Below are 19475 nucleotides of genomic sequence, written 5' to 3' on the forward strand. Positions count from 1 at the left end.
TCGAGTATCAATTGCGTAATCCACTCATCAACATTACAACTTTTGATTCTAGAAAAATATGCTTTTTTAAAGAGAACGTGTAGTTGTATCAGTGTCACTTTACTCTTGTAGTGTTGTGTCATTCGAGCACATCATTAAATTTACATTTACCTGTTTCACACCTCATTGAATCTATCCAAGTGTTGTGGGACTTGTCTTAAAAATGAGCTGAAATAGCTAGCCAAGAGAATCCAGACATTTAGGTATATATGCACAGCCTGTGTTAAAGACCAGAATGGTGTTGGGCTAGTAGTAGGCCTATGTGCATTTGATATTCAGCTGCTCTTTTGACATCATCAGGGGAGTCAAAATGTCACTAAAAGGCAAAGCACTCTACACTTTTCAAAGTGAAAACAAAGAAGAGATCAGTATCCAGGAGAACGAGACACTGGTGATCTTCGACGAGCACTCTGTGGACGGCTGGATACAAGGGGAGAACAGTAAAGGAGAGAAAGGACTCTTCCCAGCCTCGTATGTGGAAATAATCCGCCCTCGTTCCAACTCGAACCTGACAGACTGCTCCATAAGCCCGGCAGGTTCTCCCAGCAATGACACCTCTTATTTCCCCTCGGCCCCAAACACCCCCTTTCATATGCAACAGAGTAGTTTCTATGACGACGACGATGACGACTGGGATGATTGGGACGATAGCTCCACAGTGGTGGAGGACGACGACCACCCCAGGAGGGTCAGTGGGGCAAACGGACATGCCCATCAGAGCCCCCACAGCAACAACCCCAATGTCCACTATCGCTCCAAACCTTACATGGAGAGGCAGGATAGCATATCCAGTGGGCGGAAGGGCAGTATGGTGGGTAGGAACTTGAACAGATTCTCGAGCTTTGTCCGCTCAGGGGTGGAAGCGTTTGTCTTGGGCGACGTGCCCATGATGGCTAAGATAGCAGAGTCGTACACCATCGAGATGGGCGCCAAAGGTCCTCAATGGCAAGAGAGTCCCCAGCCTTTCTCTTGCTCCATCGAAGACCCCACCAAGCAGACAAAGTTTAAAGGCATCAAGACCTACATATCATACCGGGTAACCCCCAGCCACATGGGGCGGCCCGTGTACCGGCGCTACAAGCACTTTGACTGGCTGTACAACCGCCTGCTGCACAAGTTCACGGTCATATCTGTGCCCCACCTTCCTGAGAAACAGGCCACGGGGCGCTTCGAGGAGGACTTCATCGAGAAGCGTAAACGGCGGTTGGTCCTCTGGATAAACCACATGACCAGCCACCCGGTCCTGTCCCAGTACGAGGGCTTCGAGCACTTCCTGATGTGCGCCGACGACAAGCAGTGGAAGCTGGGCAAACGGCGGGCGGAGAAGGACGAGATGGTGGGCGCCCATTTCATGCTCACCTTCCAGATCCCCACGGAGCACCAAGACCTTCAGGACGTGGAGGAGCGCGTGGACAACTTCAAGTCCTTCGCCAAGAAGATGGACGACAGTGTCCTGCAGCTGACGCACGTGGCGTCGGAACTGGTGAGGAAGCACCTCGGAGGCTTCCGGAAGGAGTTCCAGCGGCTGGGGAACGCGTTCCAGTCCGTCAGTCAGGCCTTCATGCTGGACCCGCCTCACAGCTCGGAGGCCCTCAACAACGCCATCTCTCACACGGGCCGCACGTACGAGAACATCGGAGAGATGTTCGCAGAGCAACCCAAGTATGACCTCTTTCACATGCTGGATAAACTCTCTCTCTACCAGGGCCTACTCGCCAACTTCCCAGACATCATTCATCTACAGAAAGGTGATGTGCACTCCCATTTATTCTCGTTGGTTGAAGTGTCTGTTAGCTTGTTGTTGTAGAAATGAGTCTATACTCACTACTAACCCTAACCCTCAATCTCTATTACTGTGATTTAAAGAACATTTTATCACCAGAATTGTAAGGGTCAATTGGCTCTTGGCCTTAAACTCATTAGGCTATATTTTCTTGCAGGAAAACGTAACCTTGGTTTATCACTGTGCTCTAATGGTTCTACAATTCTCTTTTATGTTATCCCACATTATCACAACAGCTGGGAAAGAAGTAGGTCAGAGAACCGTTACTGAGTACTTGAGGACCAAACATTTGGGACATGCTTTATCATGGTCGTCCAAATCAAGAATCATACAAACAAATGATTTCCGGGGTGCTACAACACATCCGTTGTCTTGTCACCCACATTGATGGCGCTAAAAATGCAAAACAGATAATGTGGCACAGTTGGAGTCATTCAACTAATTCATTGTGAAAGTTAGAATGTACATGTACAGTATGTGCTGTCCTTCATTAGCAGCACTCGAGTTGAGAGGGGATGAGAGGGGAGATGGCATCCCCCCTGAAATAAAAACAGTCTCCCTTCTAAAACCGCCGTCCCCCTTTCCATCCCTTTTGTCATTTTATCAGTGAACATGGTATTACTGCTATTTCAACATTTAGTTTTGCGCATATTGAGTAAAATACTGTAGGCGAGGGGGGGGGCACGCACACATGCAATGACATTTTTACCAAGTCACTGACACTGTGGGGATGCTACAATTGTCCCCATATAATAAAATCCACCATCCCCCCTGACTTCCTTTTACCACTTGAGTACTGTTCATTAGTAATAGGCTAGTGTAAATGACATCTCAGATGAAAGGACCCTGCCTGCAGCATCACCACAGCAGAAATGAGCCATTGCCATTAACCAGTCCTATTAAATGTGCTTAACATCAACATCCTGTCTTACAGAGACATAATCTACACTGTTACTGTAGTCAATGGAATACCAGTTGAAGTACACTGCAGCTAGTTTTAAGCCACATTCGGTTTAAGCTTTCAGAGAAAGCTTTCAACACAAAATGTACAGTGCGGTAGTACACAATAACACTGCAGCTTTTTAAAGGCCAGTGAGTTTTTAAAAACGGTTACGTAACATCTGCTGCTTCCTCTTGTTAAAAACACCAGGGCACGGAGGGCTGGCAGCGAGTCAGTTCATCACATCAACAGAGGAACATTGTGAAGTCAGAGTGAGACAGTGTGGGATGAAAAAGCGTCATTTATTGGACATTTTCCACTGTTTGCAGTTTTGACCTGCTAACTTGAGTACAGTTCTATTTTTGAGTCTATAAGCCACCCCTCCCCCACGGTTATGTCATACATATAACACATATTTTTAAGTAATTTTTTTCAGAGTGGGGCAGCCCCACTCGTATTTTTCTTTGTATCGATAGAGACAGTATAGATTATGACAGGAAGGATGGGTGAGAGAGAGAGAAGGGATGACAAGCAAGGATGGGTGAGAGAGAGAGAGAAGGGATGACAAGCAGGATATGTCTACGGTCAGAATCGAACCGGTTACGTGTTCGACGCTTAACCCGCTACGCCACCTAAGCGCCTCAGACATACAACAACATTGTTAACCTTCTTCACCATGGTGATGTCATTTAGGACGGTGAACGACTCAAGTGACTGGTGGATTACTAGTGTGTGACTTCTACATATCCAAAGGGCTACACCGCTTTGTCACCTCTTGTTAGTTCCCATTCGACACGGTGTAGGGACTGATTGCATTATTTAGAATGTGGTTTCATGTGGGGTATGAAGTAACAATGCCATTTAGTCTGCAGTGGGGGTTTCACAGGATAGAGTTCCTATGGCTCTTTTGATCAAGCTGGAACTGCATGCTTCAGGTATATTATATCCTGGTAGACAGAGTACAGTATATGGATTTTATGGAAGTTGCAAGCTGTAAGTCAAGGCACAGGAATGTTCTGGTCTGGCACTCTGGCAAGTCAGCGAAATCTGCTTACTCAGCACAGCTCCTGCCTCCCTCGGCTTTGTCTTGTAGCAGCGTACAGTCAGACACAGCTGAAGGGATCTCAGTAAGGAGCCTTATATGTTTGCAGTTAAGATTGATATCCTGATAATCAATCAATATAGGCTTGATATCTTTGGAATTGCTCATACCAACCACAGAATGAAAAGTAGCTTCCTAGTCCCCCATCCAATATATTTCACTCTTGTTTAATTTGCTAATTGACTTCAATCTGTAAGGTTGGTGGTCAACAGCACTCGAGTTGAGGGGGAATGAGGGGTGATGGCATGCCCCCTGAAATAAAAACAGTCAAAATCATCCCCCTTCTAAAACTGCCATCCCGCCTTTCCATCCCTTATGTCATTTTATCAATGAACGTGGTATTACTGCTATTTCAACATTTAGTTTTGCGCATATTTAGTAAAATACTGTGGGCGAGGAGGGGGCACGCACACATGCAATGACATTTTTTACCAAGTCACTGACACTGAAGTCACTGACCCTGTGGGGATGCTAAAACTGTCCCCATAATTATGATAAACTGCACCATCCCCCCTGATTTTTTTCTTTTACAACTTGAGTACTGGTTGGTTGTCAATAACAAGTTCAAATATGGCCGTGAGCAGCCATGCCTGGGGTCTAAGCTACAGTAGGCTGAAGTTTAGAATTTGGCCACTGGTGTGACAATGTGGCAGGAGTGCCGTTAATCCGCCATTATGATGTCAGACATGGAATATCAAGCAATAGCAATACCATGTTTCTTAGATGATTCTGCATATTTCAGCAGAGAATTAAACGAGATGAAGGTTAGATATTATTAGCAATAAAGTTGCTGGAGGATGATGAAATAAGATGAAATATCGTGGCCGTATTGAAACAACGGGCAGCTTTTGGCTCTCGTGTTGTTGTCTAGGCCTAATCAAGGACCCCAATTGAAATAAGCCAGTGGCTTTCTTGGGTTTTTATCCTGTTAGTTGACCTTGTATGTAATATGTACTTTCATGTACCTACTTCTGCAAATCTTCTAATAAAGTTTTCAATCAATCAAAAAAAAAAAAGGCAAGATCGGATACTGAGCCATTGGTCTGTATTTGTGGGCAGTACCAATGCAGTATTTGAGCAAGGCAGACAAACAACCGGCATATCACAGCCTAGTTTCAGGTCTCAAATAACCTGCACAATACAGCCTAGTTTCAGTTCTCAAACAACCTGTCTACAGTATCAGGTGATAAAAGGGGAGTGTTGCCTCCCACACAGTTAGCCACAATTGCGGTCGTCGTCATTGGCATATAAGGGCGTTGGTGAATGTTACACAATCTTTTTCAATTCAAACGATCTGCGCCTTTTTCACAGGGACAGACTTCTACTATTTCACTAGAACAGGTCTTCTATCCCTTTCACTTCATATTAAAAGCGAAATCTTCACCTACGTATACCTTTCATGCCTTAAATGATAGGGTGGATAGCGCTTTCATTTCGAGATGGAGTTGCTAGCTCCTTAAAGTAGCTAACTCTAAATAAAACATATAACAACCGAAACAATCTCAATGGTGGTTGTTGCAGGTTGTTTTTTTGCTCTAACTCTGTGGGTGGCTCGACACAATCACGGTTGTGTGGTGGCACAGTTACAGCCCTAGTAGTGAGTTGGACATCGCCTATCAGCTAAAGGGGATGGTTCAGCCTATTCTCATGTTTAGGTTAAATATCATCTTACCCTGAGTTATCCTCATAGGCACCTAAACATGAAAAGAGGCTGAACCATCCCTTTAAAGCTTCCCTGCTGGACCGGAGAGAGAGAGCTTCCCTCGATGTGACTCTTGTTCCTCTGAACTGAGTCCAGCTGGGACAACATACCGCACAAACAGAACAGAGCTTCACATTTTCCTGTACATTTCACCCCCTCCCCCTCTCTCATTTTAATCCCCCGCATTACAATGTGTGTCCCAATGACCAGTGTTTGAACTATATTGTGAACTAATGAAATATTGTTGCAGTCTTTCGGGGGTGTGGTGTGTGGTGTTTCATATGGCATTGATAAAGCAAGGCTGGGTAGGAAAGGCTGGAGAGGCCGGGACATAAATCTAAGATCCCCTTCTGTAGGGTGTATGCCAGACCGCCCTCTCTCTCTGTCTCCTGTTGGTGCTCTCATGCTCTTTCCCTGCTCCATCGATCAACTATATTCTCCTCCATCTCCATCTATTACTATTTAGCTATTTATGTAGGCCTATATGCCCCCCCCCTGCTTTTATTTTAGGTTACAGTGTTATTTTATTAATGGTTTCACCATTTAGACATTTTAGACATAGTCCCCCTATTTCAGGGCACCGAAGGTTAATGGGACAAATGGCTTCACAGGTGGTTTCTGGGTAGTCAGGTGTGTTCTGTCACATCATTTGTGCAGGCGTACAGTAAGACAGCTGTCAATGTCTAGTATTGGTTCAAGGCTTTGGATTTGCCTTTGGAGTCTGATATTGGTGTCTGTCAACATGAGGTCCAAAGCGGTGTCAATGTAAGTCAAGAAAGATGTTATTAGGATGAAGAAGTCAAAAGAAAAAGAGCAAAAACATAGCTATGCATAACACTAATGGTGCTAAATATATATCACTAGCACTAAGCTAAAAGTTATTTCAACAGCAGCGGAGTTTAGCAGACAGGAAGATTAGTTAGCTCGCGCATCATGTGACTTTGATGAGACTTAGACCCCCCCCCCAACACGATTCACATGGATGACCTATTTTGAGGTAAAAACGGCTAATTTAGCAGGTTTGCACCCCTGAAGGAAGACTAAGTGCTTAATTTGGACATTATATGAATCTGTCCTATTACTTTCCGTGCCCTGAAATAGCCTCACATTAATTGTTTGATTTCAAATCCAAACATTTTAAGTAGAGCCAAAAGAAGAAAGAATGCTTCACTGTCCCATTACTTACGCAGGGCAGGGCACTGTATTACACCATGCTTAGCCAACTTGGAGTGGAACGGTTACCATTGTTACCCCTTTTTGTTTTCAACTGTGCTCTGTAGCGTAGCTGGAACTGCAAGGAGACCATGCTGTAACCTCGAACAAGGAGGAAAGACACAATGCAGTGAAACTGACTTGCTGACCCTCTTTAAAAATGGCGGCTAGCGATGAACTGGAACCTGGGATGAAGTTGTGACGATTTCCATTGACCAATCAACGGCCTGCAGCGTCACACGTCACACACAGCCAGGCACGGATAGTACCTTTTGCTCCGAGTCAGGAAGGGTAGCTAAAATCCGTACGGGTACTACGGCCCGGTACGGCCCAGTTGGCAGTGGAGAAAACAAAACAAACCGGGCTCACGGGTTCTGGTACGGTACGGAAAAGCGCCATATGGTGTCAGTGTCAGACTGGTCTGTCGGCACCTTGCAAAAGATGAAAGGTTTAGGAGCTGGTTCCCATGTGTGGTGGACCGGTAGCACCTGGCCAAACAGAATGAGTTATAGGTGAGGCCTGGAGAAACTCATGACATGTTTGTTCTTGGTAGTTTCACGGCCCAGCACCAAGTTGACCTTTAGTCTGCGATTATGCGGATTTGAAGTCTGTCGCTTGTGGTACAATGATCGCAACTTGTCAAATTCCAAACTTGTCTTTTCATTCAAATTTACTTTTAGTTTTTCCTGTCTTTTTCCAATGCTATGCAGTCCAAGGCTGTTGGCAAAAAATAGCAGCTATAACTTGGAAAGTACTTTTTTCATTACAACTGATACTCTGACACAATTTAACAAGAGAATAATGGATTGCTTCCATGCAAATATGCCCGTGGTATAAGCCAGCAAGGCTTTTGTGTGGACAAAAGGCCTGCCTTGATCGCTACCCTATGTGACGAAACACAGGAGAGCCACATCTTTTTTGTCATGTTTGGTTTGTTTGAAAGCAGAATGTCAAACAGGTGTGTGCCCGGCTTCTGGGAAGTACCGGTATGTGTCACATGATGTCTCTGTCTGTTCTCACACCCGCACACTCCTGATGTATGACGGTTGTAATGACTCTGTTTAATCGGTAGCGATCAGGGAAATAAATATTTCAGTAGCCTACTACCCGATACTCGGTTTGGATACAAATATGTTGTCACTGACATGGCTGTTCTAGGGGAGTGTTCTAGGGGAGTGTTCCGATTATCACCTTTCTGTCTCTGGTGGCTCCCTCTTTGAATTGAGAAACACAACACTGCAAGTCCATTTCGGGGGGTGTCCAACAAACTAACTAAACCTGCTCCTGCTCCTTCATTGTTCATAAAAGATGCAGAGGGAAATGTGCACTTACTGTACTGTAAGTGGCTTTGGATAAAGGTGCAATCATGACATTGTGCATACTCAGGTACCCAGGGAAACAGTAAAACAACAGCCCTCAAAGGTTGAGATGTATGGTGAATTATGGGAAAAGCAGTGTACGGTTACTATGTGTGTGTGTGTGTGTGTGTGAGAGAGAGAAAAACAATCTAGCATTTGCTCTGCTGTTCAACAAACACTTGACAACGGAAATTAGGCTAACGATTTATGCCCATTGATTGTAAAGTGTCTGACCTATATATAGGAAACTGTTGAAACTATCACATTATTTTTCATGGACTGTTGATCCATGCATCCATATTTGAGTCACATTTGAGTCACATTTCACATTTCCTCCCACCTATCTCTCCACTTTATACCAAAACAAGTGTCGAGAGAGAGAGAGAGACAGACACACAGAGCGAGAGAGAGAGGAAGAGAGAGAGAGACACGCACACAGACACAGAGAGAGAGAGAGAGAGAGGGAGAGAGAGAGAGAGACAGACACAGAGAGAGGGAGAGAGAGAGAGAGACAGACACAGAGAGAGGGAGAGAGAGAGAGACAGATACAGAGAGAGAGAGAGACACACACACACACACAGAGAGAGAGACACACACACACACAGACACAGAGAGAGAGAGAGAGACATACACACATACAGAGAGACACACTGACACACAAAGAGAGCTATTTGATACTGTATTATAACATGAGCCTATGTGGGTCAGGCTCCTATCGATCAGGCCCTAGAGCACAGGGTGTTCCTTCCTGAATAGATGGATTGATAGACTCCCACGCTGGTTAGGTGACAATCATACTACTGGTTGCATTGTAGACTGTACACAGTTCATTTCTTCCCAGTGTGATCAACCATTGGGGCGGCTGTGGCGCAGGAGGTAGAGCCAGCGTCTAATGATCGCAAGGTCAGCAGATCGGCGGTTCGAACCCCGGCAGGCCACATGTTGAGGTGTCCTTGGGCAAGACACTGAACCCCCAAATTGCTCCCAGTGAGCGGGCCGGCGCCTTGTGCCATTGTTGCCGCCATTGTTGTGTGAATGTGTGTGTGAATGGGTGAATGACAGGCCGTTGTAAAGCGCTTTGGAATAAGGCGCTAAATATATATACATAAGTCAGTCCATTTAACCGCTAGATAAATACCACGCTGTATGATCATGCTTGGATTACGAAACATTCAAGCGTTTTTTTTATTTTTAAAACCGTTTTATACTTTTAGTTCTGCTGAGGCCCGTTGCTATGTCTGGTCTATACCATCTATGTCTGGTCTCTGTGAGTGAATGCTTTCTTGTCTCTATTTGCCCACACATAAATCTCGACAAAGGGTCGGACTGTGTTTTTTCACACACCATCTCTCCAAATGCCACTGCATTCCTAACGTGTCTCGTCCTGGTCCACTGCTGTTTCAGGTTTAGTCTTAGTTATGACGTTGGTATGTAGCTGCACAATTACTGAAATACTTTTTCAATTATTTTGTAGGGACATTTTGTTAGAGTTTTTATTGTTGTTTTAGTGTACAATTTTAGGCAAGGCAAGGCACATTTATTTGTATAGCACATTTCATACAACAGGGGCTATTCAAAGTGCTTTACATATAGCGATTTTAGCCACACACTTTGTTTACAGAGACTTGGGTAAGTAATGGCGCACACAAGGGACTTAGACAGGGGCGTAGGTTTCATTAAGTATATCCCATGAGTATTGTTAAAAGTATTGTGTATGAGTATTGTGAAATACAGGAAATAGGCTTAAAAAGGCCCCCCACCCAGCAAAAGTCCGTCCCCCCCCACACTCACAACCTACGCCCAGACTGCCCAGACCTACGCCCATGGCTTTATGTGAATAGGATACTTAAATTGAAATTTTATTGGTGCATTAAATATTCATCAAAAGCTGAAATTTCAGCTGATCAAGTTTGCGTTTTCCTACTTGTGCTTCTATGGTGCTCAAAGACAATTGACGTCAGGCGTTATGAATGTATATGAACAGCCAGTACTTTGTGTGGGATCTCGTTCTTGCAGTATTAGTGATGAAGATACACAGTGAGTGTTTGGCCCTCCTAGCTCTCCCCTCCCCCACTCTCTCATCCCTCTTCCCCGTGACAGAAAGACATCCAATGAAGCTATAAAGATCTCCTCTTTAAGACTCTTGGCATCTGCACTCTGACTCTGGCTGCTGTGCTGATAACAGCGATGACACTATGGTTGCGTTGGCGTGGAAACCGTATCCATCAATCAAGGGTTGTCTGGAGGGCTCTGTAAAGACCTGTCTGGGTGCCGTGTCTGACTTGCCCGGCAAAGGGCTCCATGCAAAATCACAGTTCTTGATAAGAAGGCTGCTATACCGGTTTGGTTTGAGGGCAACAATTGGAAGCTGCTGGAAATACCATTTCCATTGTTGTCCCTCATTGTGTGTTGTGAAGCATTATCTCTAGTGATGAAAAACACACAGCAACCTACTGAAAGAGAGGGGGGTATTGCAACCGATGAATTACTGTTTAGCTGACAGTGATGTAATAAATAATGCAATAATGCACATACCTTTACAATAGACAAACAAACAACACATGTATGTCTCCTCATATCGACTGATCAACTGTGACAGGGATGAAGTCAACTTCATCAACACGAGTCCGTCGACTTCCAAGAAGTCATCATCTGTGGAACACCACTCAATGTGTGTCTCATTAGACCAGTTGGGTCTCGTGGAACAGTTTGCCTTGAAGGAGATTCGCCTTGTCTCTCTGTGTACAGCACTTGATTGCAATCATGGTCCAACAGTATTCTTAGCTTTATTAACCAAAATGGGGCCATCATCATGTAAAAAAACAAGTCTTTTAAACCCCTCCTGTATCTGATTTCTAGGGTACTAACCCACGGGTGGTTCAGTGAACAAATTCATCATTGTTCAGTCAAATGTCATTAATCTATTCTCTTTTTTGTTTCCTCTCAGCTTGCCGTAGGGTCAGTTATATGGCAGTCAGCAGGCTCTACTTAGACTTGTTTGCCCGTGTTCTTCTAACAAGAACACTGTGCTACAGTGGCTGTTGTTAAAAGGCGATGTTTAGAGACCATTGACATACTGTGGTTTGCAAAGAAAGTTGGCATGGTTTTGAAGTTCCCTTAGCTTGTCCAGAGGAAAGTGTTGACCGTTAATTGCTTCCATGAGTGCGATGGAAAACCAGGAGGGAGGATGAGCCTCTCTGTCTTATCTCTGATGATATCTGGTCTGCTCATCTAGGTGTGTGTGCCTGTGTGCCTGTGTGCGTGTGCGTGTGCGTGTGCGTGCCTGTGTGCCTGTGTGTACATGCCTGTGTGTGCATGCCTGTGTGTGTGTGTGTGCCTGTGTGTGTTTGCCTGTGTGCTCTGTGTGTGTGTGCCTGTGTGTGCGTGCCTGTGTGTGTGTGCCTGTGTGTGTGTATATCTGCTTGTGCGTGTGTGCGTGCCAGTGTGCGTCTGTGTGTGTGTGTGTGTGTACGTGTGCGTGCGTGTGTGTGTGTGTGTGTGAGTGTGTGAGTGTGTGCCTGTGTCGTCGAGAGAGAGAAAGAGAAAGAGCCTTGTGTGTGTGTGTGTGTCTTGGTACCGCTGTGACGACAGAAGGGGTGTGTGTGTGTGTGTGTGTGTATATATCTCGCCAGTTCTCTGTTGTGCTTGGCACAGACGTCAGTCCAACACCCCTTCTCTCCCCTTGTGTCCGTGCACAGTCACACACACACACACACACACACACACACACACACACACACACACACACACATCCTGAACTCTGTTCACAATCTACATTTGTCCTTCAGTTAACACTTAATCGGCCATGAGGGATCATTTGACCCCTGTAAGTGATTTTTCTTTTGTATATCTTTGCACTCAATGACATTTCAGGACCCTCCTTTCATGACTTTTCCTAGATATGTGCGTTCTACCACCCAGTATCCTTACATTTTCAAAATCACTTCAGGATAAGCTAACTATTTTGCAGTTTTTCTGTGTAGGAAGCAGGCTAATTTACAAGTGGCCAACTAGTGGTCGCTGTGTGTAAATAGCAGGTTAGCATTTTGAAGAGGCGGCTCTTTTAGTAGGCAAAAAGGCACGGCTGTTCTAGTGTTGAAAGCCCCAAGTCTTTTGATTGTGACTTGGAACAGGCTAGTCTGGCTAGCAGCTTTGGAGCTTCAGATGACACGACTGTTCTGACGTCCAACATTAGGCATTGACACGTCTGATGTTGCACATTTCTATCAGTTTTATTCCAAAACAATTATGTATTGTTCAGGCAGCTCTTGTGATTGACAGTTCTGATGATATATTGTCCTTGTTTAGCTGCAACTGTGTTTAATTTAAGGGGGCATAGTTATTATATGTCTGCAGGTGGAGCATTTTGGTCCTCTGATGATTTCAATAAACAAAAGCGTGGTGCAGGTGAGCTGTGGCTTGAACAAAACCCCTCTGTATTGGGGTTAAACATGTATAATTAGTTAATTAGCTTTGTGTGTAAATCGGAGGACCCAGTTTGGCCGTGACTAAAATTAGATTTTAGATAGAGGTCTGTCCTGAAAACACTAATGCTAGTACGGAAATCAGGTTGCTCATCGTGTAGCTACTGCATGCTGGGATCTCTTCAAAGGAGCACCAACCCACTTACATACACAACACACACACACACACACACACACACACACACACACACACACACTGATGTGTGCTGTAAATAAACACAAACTGTTACAAGGACAGACTTTCCCCTCTCATCTGATGACATGCTCAGATCAGAGAGATATGCAGATGGATTAGATTAGATTAGATTTATTGTCCCCAGGGGGAAATTCATTTCCACACCACTGTACAGTATACATATACTGTATACATACAACACTGTATAACACAGACAACAACAGACAGTACTACACATGACAGATACACAAGTGCACACACTCTGTTATTTAAGGCAACAATGGCTGCGGGGATCAGGCTTTTACCGAAGCGAGCCCTTTTGCACCTTAGTGTTCTGTACCTACGCCCGGATGGCAGTGGGGCGAGGTACAGATCGAGTGGGCGGGTGTCGGGTGATGTCCTGCTCTATTGTGGTTGCGATCATGTGAGATGGCCCTGTTGTTTAGTGCTGTGAGGTTGGGTGTGGTGGGGAGTCCAATTATCCTAGATAGATTAGGCATGCGAATAACGAAGAGCTAATGCCCCTCTCAGACAGTTCACATCACATGACTGTGGCTGTAAAGTGACACCCAAAGGGCCTGTGGGAAGAGAATGGGGGAATGCACAGGACAGTACTGGAGATTCCTGTGATTAATCCGGCAGCGGGGTTTGTGTTCACAGTTTTAATCTGTCTCTCTCGGTTAATCTCGCTCTCTCCCTCTGATTTTTCTTCCTCTCTCTCTTTTTTTTTCTCTCTCACGCTCTCCTTCCCTCTCTGTCTTCCATCTCTTTCTCGTGTCTCTTATTACCCCCACTCTTTCTGTCCTCCTCTCTCTCTCTCACACACACACACATGCGCGCACACACACACACACACACCGTCTGTCGTCCCAGCGGTACCGTGCTGGAATGGGATGCTAGCTTCACACAGGGACTGTCACCAGATAGCTGGGGGAGAACAGTCTGTTTGGTCTAGATAAACAAATCTACTGGTGACCGGCCATTTGGCATTCATCACCAGGCCTTTAATACAGTGGATTAACCTGAGGAAATTAGTGTGTTTTTGTTGTTGTGTTTTTACAAGCACCTCAAGGTAAATGACAGTCACCATGAGAGTACAATGAGTGTTATGTATCATACTATTTACCACAAGAACATGTTATTATCATACTTCCTGATTGATTATAACTTATGAAGACATGAATGCTTAGGGCAAGAATAGATGCTTCAGAAATCAATGATTGCTAATTGCTACAATATAAAGGGTGTTATGAATGACCAAAATCTATGTTATAAGTGAGATAAGCAAAAGACTATTCTAAATGAGCACCACCACCACCCATAATGTCACCAATGTACTAACAAGGTTTTCCAACACACGCTCCAGTTCTGCATCCAGTTGAATGCATGCAATGATTCAAGCAACCAGGGAATTGCCGACATGTGTGAAAGGGGACGGGAACACGGGAATCTACCGGCATTTGGCTCATGTGTGAACGGCGAAAATGCCCGGTCGACACAGCTCGGGATTCCATGGAAATGACAGGGAACTATGTGTGAAAGAGGCTAGAGGTCGACCCAGGCAGCCAGGCTCAACGTTTGGACAGTATGAATACAGTAATGACCCTCTGACGTGTCTCTTGTAAACTGAGGGGCTGGACCTGTCTCCATACAGTATGAACATGGGATGACGATGTTGTGACGATTTCCATTGACCAATCAACGGTCTGCAGCGTCACACGTCACACACAGCCTGGCACGGATAGTACCTTTCGCTCCGAGTCGGGAAGGGTAGCTAAAGTCAGTACGGGTACTACGGCCCGGTACGGCCCAGTTGGCAGTGGAGAAAGCAAAACAAACCGGGCTCACGGGTTCTGGTGCGGTGCGGTACGGTAGTGGAGAAGCGCCATATGTAAACACAAACAGTACAACTACAATAGGAACTAGGATGGGACATGGTTGACCTGTTGTTTTGGTTGTTCTCTGTTTTCTGTTGTTCTCTCGTTCAAATAAGTGGGTTTATTTGACATGGACTATGGCCACAGTACTAGCCTGTTAGTGCTTTATTCAACCTATTCATTTGAATTGGCTTTACTTCATACATTGAGTTTGCTAACTACCTAGCAGTTACTTTCACCTCAGTGAACTTACGTCGCAATGCATGAACTGGACTAATGACGACCAGAATAATGACCTTCCCCTTGCCAACATTAACTGTGCAAGCTACCTGAATCGTTCACATCTTGAAACTACTACTACTAATGATAATAATGACCATTTATTACATCTATAAAACGCTTTTCTTTATCCAAGATAATCTCAAAGTGCATAAAATAAAAGATAAAATAGATGATTTTTTTTTTTTGAAACAAACAAATAATCTAAATCATCTTGGCATAATAATGCACCATGTAACAAAGCAAAAGTCGTCTCAAACTGGTTCAGTGTGTTCAATGAGTTTCATTGTTCTTCAGTGGCCTTCCCAGTCACCGGATCTGAATCCAATAGAACACCTTTGGGATGTGGTAGAATGGGAGATTTACAGCTTAATGTGCAGGAATTGGGATCATTTCATCATGGATTAGAATCGCAAAGGAATATTTTCAACATCTTGTGGAATCAATGCCTTGAAGAATTGAGGTTGTTTTGAGAGAAAAGGGAGGCCTTACCCAATATTAGTATAATAGTGTTCCTAATACCTTTGCTGCTATAACAGCTTCCACTCTTCTGAGAAGACGTTCTACTAGATTTTAGAATATGGTTGCGGGGATTTGCTCCCATTCAGCCACAATAGCATGAATGAGGTCGGGCACTGATGTTTGGCGAGAAGGACTGGCTCGCAGTCTGCGTTCCAATTCATCCAACCAAAAGTTGTTTGATGGGGTTGAGGTCAGAGCTCTGTGTGCAGGCCAGTCAAGTTCTCCCAGACCAAACTCGGCAAACCATGTCATTATGGACCTCACTTTGTGTATGGGGCCATTGTCATGCTAAAACTGGAAAGGGCCTTCGCCAAACTGTTGCCACAAAGTTGGAAGCATCCAATTCTCAGTTCTCAATTCTCAATTCTCTCTAGGAAGAAGGCTCATTTACAAGCGGCCAACTAGTGGTCGTCGTGTGTAAACAGCAGCTTCCCATTGTAAAGAGGGGGCCATTTGACCCCCGAGGCGTCTCGTTTAGTAGGTAAAAAAGCCTGGGCTGTTTTTCTAGTGTTGAGGCCTGTTTTAAATGCCCAGGCTGAACAGGCCTTAGATTCAGGAACAAAGGCAGGGTGTGTGGGAGGAAAAGGCACAACAGACCAACACATTCAACAGCTGCCACCGCACAGCAGCCAGCAGATGTGCTGTTTGTTGCTGTATTTGCAGCTTAGAATGTTCACATTAGACTAGCATTAGACTAGCATTAGACTAGCATTAGACTAGCATTAGACTAGCATTAGACTAGCATTAGGCTAGCATTAGACTAGCATTAGGCTAGCATTAGACTAGCATTAGATTAGCATTAGACTAGCATTAGACTAGCATTAGGCTAGCATTAGACTAGCATTAGACTAGCATTAGACTAGCATTAGCCTAGCATTTATCAAAACCGTTAGCATTTTGGTCTTCACCATACATCATCTATGGGCACGTGAATGCGATATTTTATACCTTTTGATAAAAACTATATTTCCTACAAACCTAACTCAATGCAATGCTCTTACATTACCTGACAGGGCCCGAAAGTCTCATTTTAAATGGTTGTGTAGAAATTGCTGTAGGACTGACTAAGAAAACTTTCAGCGGTGTGTAGACATTGGCATAGTGAGTAGACATACTGTATGTTGTGAGTAGACATATGAAATTAGTACACTTAGGTCATGTTCTCACATGAAAATCTGAATCATGACCCGGAGCAAGTGGATGAGATTGCAACTTTGTTGCATAAATTATTTCTCTGATTTGCGTTCTCACAGCCCTTTATGTAAACGAAGTAACATACGTCATCGGAGCAATCAAAGCACGCAATCGAAGCAACAGACGTGGTAGTTGATTGGTCCGAAAAATCCAGATCAACACGCATGCTCTGTTGTTTTCCTATGGACAGCCTCGAGCAGCGTTCTCACCAAAAGTGAAGTGATGCATGCATTGTTTCTAACCGGAGCGAAACCACCCTTTTCAAGCGGAGCATGCGTCGGTTGTTTGCTCCGGGAGCGACATCGAATGCACGTTCTCACAGCTCCAAACGACAGAGCAAAGCGAATTTTATCCAAAACTCAGATTCCAAGTGAAGCAAATGTTCTCGTGAGAACACACCCTTAAACATCGGTGATAAAACAGCTAAGAAATTAGCCACAGCGATTTGGCACTTTCAATGGTTGCTCGGTTCAGGCCATAACTAGGCTGAACCAAACGCTGATTACCCAATAACAGCTCCATAGCCTATATCTGGTACTTTGTCAAATGAGGCATTACCGTTTTACTGGCCTTTAAATATCGTGTCATTTGCTTAATGAATGGTTGTGAAGATGATTTATTTAGACCTTATGATGGCTTCATTATGCCTGGTAAGTTAAACATTGTAAAAGTGTTCAAATGTACTTACAAAGCCATCAACAATCTGGCCCCCTCCTACCTTGCCGACCTCGTCCCCACCACACCCCCTCCCATTGCCTCAGGTCTGACGACCAAACCACCCTCAAGACCAAGCTCCGGACCTGGGGTGATAGGGCCTTTTCAGCCGCAGCCCCGTCCCTCTGGAACGCCCTCCCCAACCACATCAGACAGGCCAACACCCTCCCAACATTTAAACAGGCCCTCAAAACCCACCTCTTCAAGCTTGCCTTCACCAGTTAACCCTCTCCCCCTCCCCTTCCCATGTGTCCCCAGCACTACCACAATTAGGCCCCTATACTTTCTTCTATTTACCTTTTGTTTCTTTTTATTGTTACTACTCGATCTTTTCAGTTTGTAAAGCGTCTTTGAGTGTCTAGAAAAGCACTATATAAGTCTAATTTATTATTATTATTATTATTATTATTATTCCTAGCATTCCGAACAAACTGTTCACTCCATGCCCCTCCGTTTTGTACTGCCGTCATGCTATCTGGTTACACGCATTCTCCTCGTCATGTGGAAAACACAACACTTTAATCTAGGTCAAAGCTACAGATTGCACATAACAACCACAAAATGCCCTGCATGACGACTCAGACCGCAGACTTCTATAGAAGCAGACACACATTCAGAACACTTAGACTCAGGGCTCAGTCTCAGAAAACCTACATTATATTGACCTTTACCACATAGCTTTTTCCTGTTCTCATAACCATTTGTGGGGCTGTAAAAAAACGAACAATTCTCCCAGGATGATGCTTCCAGTTGTGAGACGATGCCCTGCTAGCTGGATTTTTGGGTTAACAAAAGATACTGCATAGTCTTTTTTGCTATGGCAAGTTTGAATCTAGCCCTTCTAGGTTTTTATGTATGTTGAGGCAATAAATGCAGTCTGGCGACATGCCATCGTGCTGTCATGTTCCATGTTTGGAAGATGATGTCATTGCAATTATGATGAATCTGGTTTTAACTTGCTTTCCTCAAGCTCCCTTTTGAATCCAAGAGAGTTTGGTATGCGGAGGGAGGGTTCTTGCCCTTCCCTAAGGCGTATAAAGGCACCTAGCTGGCTTAAAGGAGCAAAGTCATAATGTATTCAGGGCTCAGTCTCAGAAACGGTGTACTGTCAGACAAGGCAATGGTTCATTGTTATCAAACAGATTCATATCTTCTGGTGTAGCATCATGCTATTCCACAAAGTCCAAGCTGTTATGTTTTCACGTATGAAGCAAGCATTTCAAGCGCTTGAGGATGCTGACAAATGTATCAACAAAAAGGCTTGCTACCACAAAGTCTTCTATAATCTTCATGGTCAGTCAAGGACATGTTTCATGAGGTTTACCTAGGAGGAAGTTAAAGGCTCACATTTCTGTTGAATCAGTCTATAACTGTCATATAGAATGTTCACAGGCCCTCTACCACTGGCCGTAGCATCACCCTCGTCTCAGTAGCTAACTGAAAACTGCTTTTTCATCCTCAGGTGCGTTTGCCAAGGTGAAAGAGAGCCAGCGGATGAGCGATGAAGGAAAGATGGACCAGGACGAGGCGGACGGCGTGCGCAAACGTTGCCGGACAGTGGGGTTCGCCCTGCAGGCAGAGATGAATCACTTCCACCAGCGACGTGAGGTGGACTTCAAGGAGATGATGCAGGCTTACCTCAAACAGCAGATAGCCTTTTATCAGCGTGTGGGCCAGCAACTGGAGCGTACCCTGCACATGTATGACAGCCTGTAGAGGACAGCATCAGTCATCGGCTCCAACACTTTTCCCCTCGGATCCTAAATGGCCGCCATTTCAAGCCAGGTTTCAGGGGACGTTAGAGAACCTGGAGGAAATACAGACATGTACCCTGATATGTACGAGGACTGGGATAGCTGGGGTTGCTGCGCTACAAAAGTGGCTTCTGCTTAATTTGGCCTGAATTTTGGTCAGGAAAGCCAAAGACTTGGAAAGAAAAAGGGGGAATACGTCCTTGAAGGGGCTGGTGAGGCCTGTTTGTGCACTTGGCATAATAGTCACTTTCTTGACTGGATTCTAAGTAAAAGTTATTGGTTTCAAGGGACCTGTGTACTCAGTACTTCACTGACATTCCACACCAATTTTGCTATGTAA

The 19475-nt window shown here is 44.7% G+C and overlaps 1 protein-coding gene across 1 annotated transcript; it reads left to right on the forward strand.

The window, feature by feature from the left end:
* Positions 1 to 349: 349 nt before the first annotated feature.
* Positions 350 to 19097, forward strand: snx33 (sorting nexin 33; the record flags this gene model as incomplete). Its single annotated transcript, XM_080545089.1, has 2 exons — positions 350 to 1787; positions 18844 to 19097. 2 exons carry the CDS (start codon positions 350 to 352, stop codon positions 19095 to 19097), a joined length of 1692 nt encoding a protein of 563 aa, XP_080401215.1.
* Between the last annotated feature and the right edge of the window lie 378 nt (positions 19098 to 19475).

The sequence above is a fragment of the Nansenia antarctica genome (genome assembly GCF_963989245.1).
Source record: "Nansenia antarctica genome assembly, chromosome: 14".
In the NCBI taxonomy this organism is placed as follows: domain Eukaryota; kingdom Metazoa; phylum Chordata; class Actinopteri; order Argentiniformes; family Microstomatidae; genus Nansenia; species Nansenia antarctica.